General features: G+C 41.1%; 1 protein-coding gene across 3 annotated transcripts in view; it reads left to right on the forward strand.

Moving 5' to 3' along the window:
* Ago4 (argonaute RISC component 4) overlaps positions 1–16,311 on the forward strand; it is a 40,997-nt gene extending 24,686 nt beyond the window's left edge. For 2 of the 3 annotated variants that reach the window (XM_048350875.1, XM_048350876.1), the window contains exons 14-18: positions 241–556; positions 680–814; positions 9,304–9,405; positions 9,661–9,860; positions 12,543–16,311. In XM_048350875.1, coding sequence (XP_048206832.1) covers positions 241–556; positions 680–814; positions 9,304–9,405; positions 9,661–9,860; positions 12,543–12,651 — 862 coding nt within the window. In that variant the 3' untranslated portion in view covers positions 12,652–16,311. Of the gene's footprint in view, positions 1–240; positions 557–679; positions 815–7,661; positions 7,806–9,303; positions 9,406–9,660; positions 9,861–12,542 lie in introns of those variants that run through there. The other variant, XR_007211563.1, reaches the window with a different exon arrangement.
* Positions 16,312–16,822: the final 511 nt, after the last annotated feature.

A 16,822-nucleotide genomic window follows, 5' to 3' on the forward strand; every position in this document is an offset into this window, starting at 1 on the left:
ATACTGTGGAGAAAAATGAAATCCGAAGAAAAAATAGACATGATTGTGTTTTCCAAGTCTCACATCTTAAAGAGAATTTGGTTTTGGATCCTTACTGTTCTTCCCCTTAGAGCACAAGGCCTCTCTCCTAAGATTAAACCTGTGATTATCAACCTCTGGTGGTAGAACTCTATTAGACCCCACTGTCTTACCTGTCTTACCTGTATGACTAAGTGGCCCTGTCCCCTTCAATCCGAGCAGGCCCTCAGTGTTCCAGCAGCCTGTCATCTTCCTGGGAGCCGATGTTACCCACCCCCCAGCAGGGGATGGAAAGAAGCCCTCCATTGCGGCTGTGGTAGGCAGCATGGATGGCCACCCCAGCCGGTACTGTGCCACAGTGCGGGTGCAAACGTCCCGGCAGGAGATCTCCCAGGAGCTACTGTACAGTCAGGAGGTCATCCAGGACCTGACTAACATGGTTCGAGAACTGCTAATCCAGTTCTACAAATCCACGCGCTTCAAGCCCACTCGTATCATCTATTACCGAGGAGGAGTATCTGAGGGACAAATGAAACAGGTACTATCACTAGCCCTTTTGGACTTTTTGGAATATGATGGACTTCCCTCCTATCAATTCTTCAATAAAAAACAGATTCTAGGCAAGTTCTCAATGAAGCATAATTCCATTTCTGTCTCCTAGGTAGCCTGGCCTGAACTAATAGCAATCCGAAAGGCATGTATAAGTTTGGAAGAAGATTACCGGCCAGGAATAACATATATTGTGGTGCAAAAGAGACATCACACACGACTCTTCTGTGCAGATAAAACAGAAAGGGTAAGAAAACAAAATGAGTTCCTGTTGTGACAAGTGCAAGTGGTTTTGAGTGGATTTTAATTCATGTTTTCTTAGAGTTAGAGGTGCTGGGCTGGGAATATGGCCTAATGGTAGAGTGCTTGCCTTGTGCACATGAAGCCCTGGGTTCAATTCCCCGGCACCACATACACAGAAAATGCCTGAAGTGGTGCTGTGGCTCAAGTGGTAGAGTGCTAGCCTTGAGCAAAAAGAAGCCAGGGACAGTGCTCAGGCCCTGAGTTTAAGCCCCAGGACTGGCAAAAAGAAAAAAAAAAAGAATTAGAGGTGCTTAGTAATTAAACAAACATACTGACTATATTTGAACCTATTTTTTGGTTTGGGGGTATTTTTTTTTTTACAATTTTGAAAGTATTTTTTGTTAACTTTTTTTTCATGCCAGTCCTGGGGCTTGAACTTGCAGCTTGGGCACTATCCCTAAGCTCTTTTTGCTCAAGGGAGCTAGCACTCTACCACTGGAGACATAACTCCACTTCCAGCCTTTTTTTTAAATACATACTTTTTTTTAGTATTTTTAATTTTATTTTTAAATTTGTTTTATTGTTATTATAAAAGTGATATACAGAGAAATACAGTACATAAGTCAGGTAATGAGTACATTTATTTTTGGAAAATGTTACCCCTTCCTTGCTCTCTCCCATTTTTTCCCCTCCTATCCCTGTATCACTTCTGGCTTTTTGTTAGTTAATTGGGAATAAGAGTCTCAGGGACTTTCCTGCCTGGGCTGACTTTGAACCATGATCTCAGCCTCCTGAGTAACTAAGATTACAGGCACAAGCCACTGGTACCTGGCCTAAATATATTTAATACAGGTTTCAAGAACTGAATGGATATTTCAGCTGGGCACTGGTGGCTCATGCCTGTGATCCTAGCTACTCGGGAGGCTGAGATGTGAGGCTAAGATCTGTGATGGGGTGCAGAGAAAAAAAGCTCAGAGACAGAAAAAAAAAGGAATGGATATTTCTCTTGTGTGATAGATATGGTGGTTTCTAGAGGTTGGTTTTTTTTTTCTCTTTTCTTTTTGGCAGGGGAGAGGGGCGGGGTATGCTGGTCCTAGAGCTTGAACTCAGAGCCTTGGCACCGTCCCTTAGATTACCTTGCTCAAGGAAAATGTTCTACCATTTGAGCCACAGTTCCACTTCTGGCTTTTTTTGGTGCCTAGGTGGAGATAAGAATGTCGAGGACTTTCCTGTCTGGGCTAGCTTTGAACCATTATCCTCAGATCTCAACTTCTTGAGTAGCTAGGATTAGAGGCATGAGCCACCAGCTCCCAGCTAGGGGATTTGTTTCTGATTTTGTTTTTCTAAGGGAATTGATCAGAAACATGTCAAGTACATCACAGTGACACAAGTGACTTCAGAGGGGAAGGGATGTATCTGTGGGTCTTCGTAGGTCTATATGTTGCTGGAGATAAAGCCTAGGATCTCACATACCTGTCCTATAATTTTAGTATATAAAGAAGAATTTCTAAAAAAAAATTTCTCCAGAAATATTTTGTATAGGTATCTTATGATACAAACTCTGAATGATTATGATGTCATACAAATTAACAAGAGGCTATATGGCCTGAATTATCTTTTCTTTTCCTCACTGCTAGGGATGGAACCCAGGACCTTTCAAATGGTAGGCAAGCATTCTACCACTGAGCTATATTTCCAGCCCCTGAATTACCTTACCAAAATCCTGTTCTCTTTACTGTCATAATTAACAGTCCCAAGAAAGGCACCCATGGCTCACACCAGTAATCCTAGCTACTAGGAATGTTATGATTGGGAGAATTGAGGTTAGAGGCCAGATCAGGCATAAAAGTACAGGCAACTCTTCAACAGAGAGCTGGGTACAATGGATGGTGCTCACCTATTACCTGTAACAGAAAGCCCAACGTCAGTGAGTTGTGGCTCTGGCATGCTCCAGGGAAGAAAGCAAAACCCTACCTCAAAAATAACAAGGGGCTGGGTATATGGCCTGGTGGCAAGAGTGCTTGCTTCATATACATGAAGCCCTGGGTTCAATTCCTCAGCACCACATATATAGAAAAGGCCAGAAGTGGTGCTGTGGCTCAAGTGGCAGAGTACTAGCCTTGAGCAAAAAGAAGCCAGGGACAGTGTTCAGGCCCTGAGTCCAAGCTCCAGGACTCGCAAAAAACAAAACAAAACAAAACAAATAACAGCTGGGGTGCTAGTGGCTCACTCTTGTAATCCTAACTACTTAGGAGGCTGAGATCAAAGGATCATAATTCAAAGCCAGCCCAGGCAGCAAAGTCCATCAGACTTATCTCCAGTTAATCACTAGCAAACTGGAAGTTGCGCTATGGCTCAAAGTGGTAGAGTGCTAGCCTTGAGGGAAAAAGTTCAGGGACAGCACCCAGGCCCTAAGCTCAAGCCCCACAACATAAAAATAACCAACATAAAACAGGGATGGAGGTGTAGCTCGACAGTAATAGAGTTCTTACCTTGTAAGTGCGAGGCCCTGAGTTCACACTCCAGCACCACTGAAAAAAAGCCTGAGGCCCAGTTATTATTATTTTTGGTAACCCTGACTCTTATCAACATCTCTAACTCTCTGAACATGCCTTCAGTTTTGAGTCAGTCCTCATGCCTATTTCCTTTGCTTCTGTTCTCAGGGAGGTAGGAGTTGCCGTGGGAGGGGGGGGAGAAATCATTTATTCATCCAGATTGGAGGTGCACATCCTTAATCACATCTAATTCAGGAGACTGAGTCAGGAGGGATGCCATGAATTTTCTTTTCCTTTTTTTTTTCCAGTCCTAGGGCTTGAACTTAAGGCCTGTGCACTGTCCCTGAGCTTCTTTTTTTTTTTTTTTTTCAAAATTTTATTATCAAACTGATGTACAGAGAGGTTACAGTTTCATACGTTAGGCATTGGATACATTTCTTGTACTGTTTGTTACCTTGTCCCCTGAGCTTCTTTTGCTTAAGGCTAGCACTCTACCACTTGAGCCACAGCACCACTTCTGGCCTTTTCTGTTTATATGGTACTGAGGAATTGAACCCAGGGCTTCATGCATGCTAGGCAAACACTCTACCACTAAGCCACATTCCCAGCCCCTTTTTACTTGGTTATTCCTGAGGTAGGGTCCAGCTTTATTCCTGGGCCAGCCTAGTTGCAGTTTCTGCTTGTGTCACTAGGACTAACAGGTCAGGCCACCAGGTCCAGCCCATTGATTGAGATGAAGTTTTAGGAATTTCTGTTTTCCCCTGACTGGCCTCAAACCACAATCACTGGCCTCTACCTCCCAGGGAGCTAGGATTACAGGACTGAGCCACATACTTGGCTCCACCTATGCTTTTGACTCTATTTCTGCCTTCTTGAGAGCTTCACTTTATTAATAACCCAGGTTTTGGGTTTTTTTTTTTTGTTTTTTTTTGCCAGTCGTGGAGCTTGGACTCAGGGCCTGAACACTGTCCCTGGCTTATTTTTGCTCAAGGCTAGCACTCTACCTCTTAAGCCACAGCATCACTTCCGGCTTTTTCTGTTTATGTGGTGCTGAGGAATCAAACCCAGGGCTTCGTGCATGCTAGGCAAGCACTCTACCGCTAAGCCACATTCCCAGCCCCAAGACCCAGTTCTATTTATTTATTTATTTATTTATTTATTTATTTATTTATTTATTTATTTATTTATTTTGCCATTCCTGGGCCTTGGACTCAGGGCCTGAGCACTGTCCCTGGCTTCTTTTTGCTCAAAGCTAGCACTCTGCCACTTGAGTCACAGCGCCACTTCTGTCCATTTTCTGTATATGTGGTGCTGGGGAATCGAACCCAGGGCTTCATATATACGAGGCAAGTGCTCTTGCCACTAGGCTATATCCCCAGCCCCAAGACCCAGTTTTTAAATTTAATCTTTCTCATTCCATGACTGTAAAGTTACTCAAATCTTCCTTAATTCTGCCAATAAATACCCCTTTACTCTGCCTCTCCCTTAGTCTACCTATAACCTTGTGTTTTGTTTGTTTTATGACTTTACCTTTAGAAAAACAATGAGTTAACTTTCTCTTGGTACTTTCATAGGTCATACTTTCATTCCAGAGCCTGCCATCAATTGCAGGAAGTCAGAACTTCAAGAAATAAGTAAAGCTGTTCCCCCAATATCTTGCTCATCTCTGATGGGGTCAGATTCCTACACTAACCTCTTTGCAACACTTAAGACAACAGTGCCTTCTTTGGTCTGAATAATATGACTTTCCAACTATACTGCCAACCTCTGCAATTAGACTTTATTTGACTTTTCTTCCTCTCATTGTCCAATATCCATTCATGTTTCCTGGCACTCTAATCCTTCCTCAGTTTTAACTCTTTCTCTTCTCAACTTCACCCTTTCTCACCCACTCTTCTGGGCTCATTTATTTCCATACCAGCTCTTAAATCTATTTCTAGCTCCAAACAGCTCTGATCTGAATTTTCAGATCACACACAGTTTCTAATCTGAATTTTCAATGATCTACCAGATATACTTAGTTACATTCTGTCCTTATTACCTAGTGTCACTAACCTTTAAAGGTTAACCCGGGGGTGTGGGGGTGCTGGGAATGTGGCTAAGTGGTAGACTGTGTACCTAGCATGCATGAAGCCCTGATTCCTCAGCACCTCAGTTCGACTCCTCAGCACCACATAAACAGAAAAGGCTGGAAGTGGTGCTGTGGCTTAAGAGGTAGAGTGCTAGCCTAGAGCAAAAAGAAGCCAGGGACAGTGCTCAGGCCCTGCATTCAAGGCCCAGGACTGGCCAAAAAAAAAAAAAAAAAAAAAAAAAAGGTTAACAGGGCCAATTCTTGGTTACTTTATACTCCTGTCCCTTGACATCTTCAGTTCTCTAAATCTGCCTCTTACCAATTCCAGTCACCCATGTCCATTGCTTCTACTCTTGAGATGATAGGAGTGGCTAGGGAGGGGGGTGCAGTATGTCAAGTACTACTCAGGCTTGTAGTGGTAATTACAAAAAAATCTTGGTGGCTCACAAAGGTCTCTCTCTCTGTCTCTCTGTCTCTCTCCGTCTCTCTTTGTCTGTCTGTCTGTCTGTCTGTCTGTCTGTCTCTCTCTCTCTCTCTCTCTCTCTCTCTCCTCCCTCTCTCTCTCTCTCTCTCTCTGATGCTTTTGCTCTTTGGTCGGTGCTCTACACCAGAGCCATACCTCCAACCCCACAAAGGTTTATCTCTTGTTCACACCCACAGTGTCTTTGTCACAGCTGTGACTCTGCCATCCTCCTTTGGAACCGAGGTTTACAAAGATGTGTCTATCTGGAACATTGCCAGTCATTGTGCCAGAAGAAAAAAGATACATGACCAGCCAGTGCTGGCTCTTTAAGCTTCTGCCCAGAAGTAACACATTTCACACCACATTTTATCAGCCAAAGCAGGTCACATGGCCACTCCTAAAATACTTGGACGAGGATGTCTAATCCTCTCCCAGGGAGGGGCACAGGAATACTTGGCACTAGTGACACAAACTACCACAGGTATTCAAGCAAAACATGTCTAAACCTTCCTCTGATTGTTTTATCCTCTTCCAAAACCTATTCCTTCCCAATTTTCTTTTTGTTACTTAGCATCACTATGTGTTATGTTAGACAAACTGGAAACTTTGGAGTTGTCTTTAAATTCTTCTCCTTCCTTCTTGTCTCCCATGATGAGGTGGTCCAGATCTGTCCTGAAATCTCTCTGATTTTAAGTTTTCTTGTGTGTTCCTGCTGCCCTAAACCAAATTCTTCTGTATGCAGAGGAAGCCACCTCCCTGTCACCATTCTTCCTTCCCCATTGTATTAGCCACTCTGCTGTCAGGAATAGGCTTTTAAAACACTCCATTGCTCAGATATCTTTAACATCCCCCCCATACACACACACACACACACACACACACACACACACACACACACACACATACACACACAGCTCACCACACACTTTCCTTTGCACTTCAGTGTTTCCAAAGGATAACCAAAGCAGCATTTTTATTTCCTCATTCACCATGACCTTCTCCATCTTCTATTTTCAACATATACTGTAAACTTTTCTTGTGTGTGTGCTGGTCCTGGGGCTTGAACTCAGGGCCTAGCCACTGTCTCTGAGCTTTTTTGCTCAAGGCTAGGAATCTTCCATTCAAGCCACAGCTCTACTCTCAGGGTTTTGCTGGTTAATTGGAGATAAATCTCACAGACTTTCCTGCTCAGTATGACTTCAAACCATGATCCTCAGATCTCAGCCTCAGTATCTAGGTTTGCAGGTATGAGCCACCAACACCTAGCCACTTTGTACTCTTACCCCAGGAATGACCACATACATCCCACTCCTTCTTACCGGTACTTTTTTTTTTTTTTTTTTTGCCAGTCCTGGGGCCTGAACTCTGGGCCTGGGTGCTGTCCCTGGACTCCTTTTGCTCAAGACTAGTGCTCTACCACTTGAGCCACAATGCCACTTCCGGCTTTTTCTGTGATTAATTGGAGATAATAATCTCACTGGCTTTCCTGTCGGGGCTGGCTTTGAACCCAGTCTTCAGATCTCAGCCTCCTGTGTAGCTAGGATTACAGATGTGAGCCACCGGTGCCCAGCCTCACTAGTACTTTTATTGAGGTCTAATATAAGTACAGTAAAACTCACTTGTTTTCGAGTATATATAGTTTTGGACCCTGGTTGACCACAGGTAACAAACTGTGGAAAGTAAAACCTGTGATAAAAGGAGAGCATGGTAACTCAGTTGTAAATCCTCTGGTCCAGCTACTAGTTAATTTATATATGAATTTGATGGAAAGCTTTCTCTCTATACTTAGAGTTACTGATACACATTGTTGTATGTTCTTTAGCTGAAGGTAACAGTGGTTAGATGGAGCCAAATAACTTCCATCCACATTTAAACCTATGAACTGAATAAACTTTCTCATGTTGAACTCCACTGTGCAACAGAAGACAGTGACCAACTAGCAAGATTTAATTTAATTCTGTTCCTGGTAAACACATTTCTCTTCTCCACCTTCCTGGAACTTTGATTTTAGTGTTTTGGCCATAGAAGAGTTTTAGGATTTTACAAGTATAAGAGATCTTCACCTAATCTTATAGATAAGATTAAAGAAAAGATATTCTGCTTTCAGTCATGTTTTTGTGAGGGTAGGCCTAGACCTGAAAAGGCATTCTTCTTTCTTTCTTTCTTTCTTTCTTTTTCTTTTGGTTGGTGGTGGGGCTTGAACTCAGGGCCTGGGTGCTGTCCCTGAGCTTTTTTACTCAAGGCTAGCACTCTACCACTTTGAGTCACAACACCACTTCCAGTTTTCTGGTAGTTAACTATAGATAACACAGTCATTCCTCCCTGGGCTTTTTTTGAACCATGATCCTCAGATCTCAGCCTCCTGAGTGGCTAGGATTATAAGTGTGAGCCACTGGTGCCTAGCAGGTTTTGTTTTTGTTTTTGTTTTTTAGTTTGTTTTTTTGCTGGTCCTGGAGCTTGAACTCTGGGCCTGGGCATTGACCTTGAGCTTCCTAGGCTCAAGGCTAGTGCTTCATCACTTGAGCCACAGCACCACTTTCTGCTTTTTCTGAGTAGTTTTATTGGAGATAAGAGTCTCATGGACTATCAAGAGTCTCATGGACTTTCCTGTGCAGGCTAGCTTTGAACCTCGATCCTCAGATCTCAGCCTCCTGAGTAACTAGGATTACAGGTATGAGCCAGCAGTACCTGGTCATTACCAAATGACCAGGTCATGACTAATGACTTCTTTTGCTAATGACTTCTTTTTGATCACACAAAAGTACTAGCCAGGTACCAGTGGCTTATGCCTGTGATCCTAGCCACTTAGGAATCTGGAATCTAGAAACTTATGGTTTGATGCTGCCTGAGCAGAAACATCTGTCTCCAAAATAATGAGCAAAAAGTTAGGCTAGAGATGTGGCTCCAGGTTCCAGTGGTATTGCTGAGCAAGTGTGAAGCCTTGAGTTCAAACCAGAGTACAACAAGAAGAAAATAATTTTACTGAATGTGGTACATCACTTCAAAGATACATTCACTAACTTTTTCTAAAAATTATAGGTATTTTTCTTCTTCTCCCAAGAAAGCAATAAAGCTGATTTTTAAGAAGCTTGTCTAGCTTAAGGAGTGTGTGTGTGTGTGTGTGTGTGTGTGTGTGTGTAGCTCTACCACTGCGCTACATCCCCAGTCCTTAAATGTTATTATTTTTCCCTCTTTGAACATACCAGTGTGCCATCTATAAATAAGTGACAATGATGTAGCACAAAGACACACACAGAAAAAATTCTGTCTCAAGTCCCCAAGAGAGGACTATTTGAGAAAATACTTGATGAAATGGAAAAAGTTACTATGGGAATCAACATTTTGCATTAAACTGTTTTCAAGAATTCCTTTAAGAACAGTTTACTAGCTTGTTACCAATTAACATAACAAAGAAAATTGCCCTGAGCACAGCCAAACATGATTAATTACATTTTTTTTAACAGGTGGGGAAAAGTGGCAATGTCCCAGCAGGCACTACAGTGGACAGTACCATCACACATCCATCAGAGTTTGACTTTTACCTCTGTAGTCATGCAGGAATTCAGGTAATTTGGAATCTGGTTCAGATCTTTGATGTGATAGGGAGGTATTTGCAAAGTCAGCAACTAGCTTGAGTAGACTTGTTATTAAATCCTTAACTTTGTTCTTATATCCTAGAACTAATACCTTTTTAGTTTAGGTACCTGCTTGTAGCTATGCTAAACAGAAATACTTCTGACTTTAAGGATTAGGTTTGAATTCTCTCTTGCTTAGTGGTCAACCCATGTGAGAAATGTGTTTATCTAAACTTCTTTCTCTAGGGAACCAGCCGTCCTTCACATTACCAGGTCTTGTGGGATGACAACTGCTTCACTGCAGATGAGCTCCAGCTCCTGACCTACCAGCTGTGCCACACCTATGTGAGGTGCACACGATCAGTCTCTATTCCAGCCCCTGCATATTATGCCCGGCTTGTGGCATTTAGGGCAAGGTATCATCTGGTGGATAAAGATCATGACAGGCAAGTTTCTCAGGCACAATACAATCTAGCTCTATTGTAGGAGCATATGGGTTATTTTTTTGTGGGGGGGGGGGTTGGAGTTTTTAATGAACTACTACAGAAAACTCTTTTCAAAGTCTTAATCTTCCTTTTATGGCTTAAATGGCAGGGAGAAATTAAAAAGCTTTGAGAGTTTATAATGTAACTTTTGATTCAAGAAGTGCTCAGGCTTGTTTATACTTGTATTGTGTCTCTAAAGGAGTCTTAGAGCTGCCAGAGGTTTTCGCACAAAAGCTAGATGCATTTCAGTTCTGCTCAGATCCTGGGTAGCCTCAAAAGGAAGCCAGCTAGCTAGCTACTCCCGAGGCTGAGATCTGAAGATTGGGATTCTAAGGCAGCCTGGACAGGAAAGTTCTTGAGACTCTTATCTCCAATAAATCACCAAAAAGCTGGAAGTAGAGGTGTGGCTCAAGTGACAGAGCACTAGCCTTGAGCAAAAAACAAACCAAAAAACACCTCAAAGACAGCACAGGTCAAGCCCCATGATAGACAACCCCCACTCCCCCCCCACAAAAAAAAAAAGGCCAGCATAGTGCTCTTGGCTCCAGTTAGTATATCACAGGCTTGGGGATTTCATTCTTACAAGGGGAAGTCCTGAAGTATTTTGCTTTTAATACAATCCAGAAGGATCCCCCAAAGTAAAACTGTGTATATAAGGGAGGCCAGACCATTTGCACCCTCAAATTCAAATAGGGATCTCAAGAGAATCAGATATTTTGACCAGTTATCCAGCTACCAATAAATAGCTAAACAGTTCCTTGCATTAGTTTTCTTTTCCAAATGAACATCTGTGAAGTGTAGCAGTTTCTGGGCTCTTCCTCAAGTCTGTACTCAGCTGCTAAATAGTAGACATTCCACTGCAAGTCTATTTCTGTAAGAGTTTGAAAAGACACTATTAAGAAAAATGTCCAGCTGTGGCTTTGTCCCTTTCGTTCTGTACTATACATTCACTCATTTAGCATGTTTATTGGGTACAGACTGTGTGTGGAGTACTGAGCTAGGTACCAGAAAAATATCAAGATGAGGAATGCTATTTCTCTTTTTCTTTTTTTTTTTTAATTTCTTCTTCTTCTTCTTTTTTTTTTTTTTTTGCCAGTCCTGGGGCTTGGACTCGGGGCCTGAGCACTGTCCCTGGCTTCTTTTTGCTCAAGGCTAGCACTCTTGAGCCACAGCACCACTTCTGGCCATCTTCTGTATATGTGGTGCTGGGGAATTGAACCCAGGGCTTCATGTATATGAGGCAAACACTCTTGCCACTAAGCCATATTCCCAGTCTGAGGAATGCTATTTCTTGCCCTGGGGATTTAATGTTTCAATATGGAGACAATACAGGCAAATATGAACTGACAACATCAGTAGAGATAAAAGTGCAGTGGGACATGAGAGACGAAGCTGGGAGTTTTAGAGATTTTATAACTGGGTGGTAGGATTTGACTCCACAAAGAAAAGAGGATTTTCAGGCAGAGAGAACATGACTATAATGGAGAGAAAGCTAGTGACATGTTTGGACAATAGCAAGTTTTCTTTGGCTGGAACATCCTAAAAAGGAACAGCAGGCTTGGAGATGGAAAGTTTGTTAGAGTGAGATTGTCTTAGCTAAGTGTAAAGAAAGCTATTCCTGGGATAGAATTGAGAAGACTTGATGGTTAATTGAATATGAGTAGAAGATGAGAGGATGAAATTTTTTTAAAAGGCAAATCCTCGATAAAAATAATAAGTATCATTTAAAGAGGAAATAAGTGGGCCAAGGAGATATATATATGTACATATATATACATATATACATATATACATATATACATATATATATACATATATATATATATGTAATCAAACAGTACTTAACATGCCCAAGGCCCTGGCATACTAAACAAAGGTTAGAAGAGAGATGGTGATTTGCATGCTTCTTTGTCATCCTGAAGAAAGATGTTTAGAATTCATTATCACCAATGACCAAAGTTCAGAGGAAATATTACTTATCCAAGGTTTTGTAGCAAGTGGGGGGTGGGGGAACAAGAAGAAACTGTGGTTCAGTAACATTTACTGAGTGTGTGGTATGTTCTAGCACTATGCTTTGCTCATAGATTTGTGCATGCAGCAAATATTTATTGACACTATATTAGGTGCCACGCACTAGGGATTCAGTAAGCACAAAGTTGCTGCTTTCTTCAAATTTACCTTCCAATGGGAAAATAAGTAATCACCCAATGAATAAGTTCATTTCATTTGTGTTTAGTACACTGAGAGAAAAATATGCTAGTCTGTGAAAGCAAGTTCCAGGTGGCACTGTCCTGGACTTTAGAGCCAGGAAAATTTCTAAGGGGAAAATAACATTTAACTGAGACCTGAAGGATGAGTAGGAATTAATCAGGCTTAACAGGCAGCAGAAATCTTTCTATAGGTATTACTACAGATTTGGGTCTTAGCAGACACTGCTTTATTGCATTATTGCAACTATCCATTAAATAAGCTGTATTTCATGTTTTAGTTGCACAAACTGATATTTAGAAAGACAAAAGTAATTTGAGTTGAGGATTGAGCATAAGATCTTCTTAAATCCAATACTGTTTGTGCTATTTGGAACATGTGATGTGTAAAGCATCTTTTCTTACACCTAGTTTTCTTCCTTTATTCTCTTTCCAGTGCGGAAGGCAGTCATGTGTCAGGACAGAGCAACGGCCGAGACCCTCAAGCCTTAGCCAAGGCGGTACAGATCCACCACGATACCCAGCACACCATGTATTTTGCCTAAGAGTCTCAGAAAAAGAACTCAGTTTGGTACCCCATGCAGCCTCACAATGTTTCAAGTGACTACCGCCTCTTGCTAGACCCAAGCTGACTTCAGGTGGTCTTCTACCAGCAGCTCAGAATAGTTGCACTGAATCTATATTTGCAGCATTGTCTGATGCATCAACAAAATTGAGCCATTTTTCTAAAATAATAGATATTCATAGATTATCTTTTCTGATGATGCACTGGACTAAATTTTTACCTCAACGTGCAAAGGCTGATCAGCCTGAACTTTCTAAAGGACTTTACATGAAAGGTTTCTATGGAATATTTTGCTAGCTGTGGTATTCACCGCATCCCTCTAGTCTCAGAAGAGAAGAGTATTCTTTTTTTTTTTTCCCCTGAATTCATTCAGTAGGGTGTATACATAGGTGGGAGAGAGAAAACAATCTGCTCCAGTGCAGTGTAACTAATTGGGTGGGCCCACAAACTTTTTAATGGAGATTTCTGACTTTGTCACTGTAAATGCCTTTAATGAGCATTAATTTTTGGAAGTTTTACAGAGTTTTATTAATTTTACTACTTATCTTACTGATCTCTGCAGACTTGTGCTGGTGTCAGTACAGGCTGCCAGACAATTGCACTATACTTGGCTGCAGATTCAAACAGGCAGTTCTTTTCTTTGATTAACTTTCATTAATGAGTGACATAGACCAATGTAATGCATGTCATAGTGACAGATAACACTGCCACGGTAAAAGTACTCATGTTTTCCCCCTATTTGAAAAAAACAAAACCAACTTAGCTTTTAGTATTTTTTCCAAGTTTTCAAAAGTGCCCATTTTATGCTGCTGTGTGGTTTGTTAGATCTAAATGATTTTAAAACTTTTCTCATAGAGTTAACTTTGGCAATAAGCATTTTTTTAAGGTCCCTCTTCCTCCTTCCCTTGGCAATGTAGTTTTTTCTAGATGAGATTTTGGTATGATTTTATCAACTGTTTCTTATGTATCGTAATCTGGCAACTTCTGAAACTGGTCAGAAAAGACATATACTTCCATGCCTTTTTAAAGACTTGGTTTTTTTAATCTACTTTATAGTCACGACTGGTGTCCTGTCACTTTGTTTTAAAATAAGCTAGAGCCAGGATGCTTTCTTATTGGATAGTCCGTGCCACTCCATAAGGCACATTACGTGATGCTGCACTTGCAAAAATGTACCAGCATTAAAAAAAAAAAAAAAAAAAAAAGGTTTCCCTCTGGGATTCAAAGTTACTCACACAGTTACTTGCTGTGCAATCTTCTTCCCTTTATATCTATACGTAGTGGATTTTCCTTCCTTACTAAAACTGTTTAGAGAAGGTTTCACAGGGAGACAAGATTCCTTTCTTGTCTAAACAAAGAAAGTTGTTGGAAAGCAAGCATCAATTAAAGTGTATAGGGAAAGTATATTTCATATTTAATGTAGATAATACTTGGTAATGGACAACAGTTACATAGTCTAGGCAGTTCCAGCCAGTGTTTCCCAACGCATAGCTTGCTGACTTATTCTCCATCCTGGACCAGCAGAGTGAGAGATAAAGGGTCCTGGAGCCCCACTTCAAATGGCCACAGAAGGTACTGGATGAAGAGACAGACAAGATTTGGTCAAAACAAAACAAAACCAATAACAACTTTGTTGCCTCTGTCTGGAACCTGCTGGTGGGAAACACTGAATCAGGTGGTGAAGGGTGTTTGTTGTTGTTGTTGTTGTTTAATTCAGTAGTTGGTCCAAAAGTCTTATATTAGCTTTCTCCGAATCCCAGCAATATAACGCACTGTTTTTCTTCAATCTTTAAACAAGCTTGTAAATACATCGAAGTTTACATTTCCATGTGCTGTACCTCAGCGGCACCACCAGTGTTTGCTGAGACTGGTCTCTAAGAGTTTTTTTTGTTTTTTGTTTTTTTTTTATAATGTCTGTGGAGTTGTATAGCTCATTACCATGAATGGGAAGAAAGCAAGTTCTGTGACTGAAGCACAACACAGGCAGGAGTGAAGAGATGGCAAGTGTTAATTTCTTAATTTTTTTTTTTTTTTGCAAATACCTCACTTGGATAATACAAATCAGGACATGTTGGTGAGGGGCTGCCTGCTGCTTTTATTCATATTTGTTCAGGGAGAGCACAGAAAATATCCTTCAGCATGGCCACTCTGGACCCAAGAAGAGGAAAACCGAAGCTTTTTAGGAGGAAGAGGACTCTTTTAAAGTCCAAGATGTGAAGAACTCTTGGAGGCTGGCCGGCTGGCCAGCCAATGGGCACCATACCTGTACTAGAGTGCCTCAGGCACAGAAGAAGCTCTCACCATCTCCTGGCATCTATGAAGCAGGGAGCAAGGTTGAGTGACCTTGAAATGCTATAGTTTGTAAAACCTCTGTCATAGTATGTTGGGGCCAATCAGTGTGGTGGTGGAAGAAAAGCCAGGAGGCCTATTTTTATAGGAAAACAGTAACCCTTAAGGGTACAATGCTGTTGTTTCAAACAAAAGGAAAGAAAAATGGAAGAAGTGAAGATTATTTGAGAAATCCTGTTGAGGGGTGAATTTTTAAGAAGTAATCACTGCAGTATCAGAGTTGTAGCAATGTTTTTGCAAGTCTGAATGCATAGTCTTTGGGTTTGACATGGGAATAGGTTAACCTTCCCAGTCAAGACTGGCTGAATCGTTATGCATGTGTCAATCAATGGGAGGTGTGCATTCTCTAGAAGTAGTGTTAGGCTGTTTGGTTTTTTAAACTCAGCCTACTTAGGCACTGTTATGTGGTGTGAAAGACTTTAATGTAGCAATGCTAAAGAGTAACAATTTGGGGATAAAGAAGTGGAACATTAAGAATGGTGAAAACTCAGACTTTGAACCAGTTGTTTTGTTGTTATTATTGTTGGCTGTTGACTCCTGAGCAGTTTCTATGGGGAACCAGCTAGCTTAATACAGCCAGAATTCTGGGCAGGCAGAACATATTACTGTAAATTCTATTTGCTGCTTCCAAAGGTGATGATTTACAAGCAGACATGTTCTATATGGTCTGTATTTTCGGATCTGGTGCCCAGCCTATCTCAGAGCTTACCTACCTGGCTCCCTACCTACCCCCACCCATGGGAAAAGGTAATCTGCTGTTTAACAAGGCTCACCCTTTCCACCCTGCCCTAGCAACACTTTGTGGATGTTCTCTAAGATCTTCTTGCTCAGTAGCAAGGTGGTAGCTCTACTTTCATTTTAAGAAAGTGGAGACTGAGGGCATTGTATCAATACTGCTTCAACTCCGAGAATTTTTTCCTTGTAAAACCAAAGGGAAAAATCTTATTATTGGTTGACTATTTTCTTATCCCTTGCTATTGACCTATTCATACTCTTTCTATGTCTAGTGGTTGAAAATGTTTGCATTTATTGATTTGACTAATGGTGTGATTTTTGTTTCTATATTGTTAGACTTGTAATGTTTTAAAATGTATTTTATTAAATTTGGACTGGATGTATGTTTATAGCAATACGAGGTACTTTCTAAGCTATTAAGGGAGGGGTTGTATCTCCATGTTGAGATAAGATAATGGTTGTTTAATTTTGTAATTTTTTTTGGCCTGCAGGGATATTTTGAGTTCATGTGTCTAAAAAAATAAGAATAAATTGGCATTCTAATGCCAAAAGTTGTTTTTCTTGTCAGTTTTCTAATGGATATGGAACATGCTATAACAACATAGTTGTTTCTTAAAATATGATTTTCTCAATTTGAGAAATTTGACAAAGAAAAAAAGCAGGGGAAACTTTGTAGGTCTTTAACTTCTAGGTCTCCTATTTTTAGGAAGTGCCATTTGGGAATTTTAGAAGAACTTCTCAGTAACATTTTTCTTTTCTTTTTTTTTTTTTTTGGCCAGTCCTGGGCCTTGGACTCAGGGCCTGAGCTCTGTCCCTGGCTTCCTTTTTTGCTCAAGGCTAGCACTCTGCCACTTGAGCCACAGTGCCACTTCTGGCCATTTTCTGTATATGTGGTGCTGGGGAATCGAACCCAGGGCCTCATGTATACAAGGCAAGCACTCTTGCCACTAGGCCATATCCCCAGCCCTCAGAAACATTTTTCATATGAAAAGATTCATCGGTGTTTTGGGTATAGCTCTTAATGAGAAGATCTATTTATGTGATGTCTGATATCTTTAAGAAAAATC

The sequence above is a fragment of the Perognathus longimembris genome, chromosome 7, assembly GCF_023159225.1.
Source record: "Perognathus longimembris pacificus isolate PPM17 chromosome 7, ASM2315922v1, whole genome shotgun sequence".
NCBI lineage: Eukaryota > Metazoa > Chordata > Mammalia > Rodentia > Heteromyidae > Perognathus > Perognathus longimembris.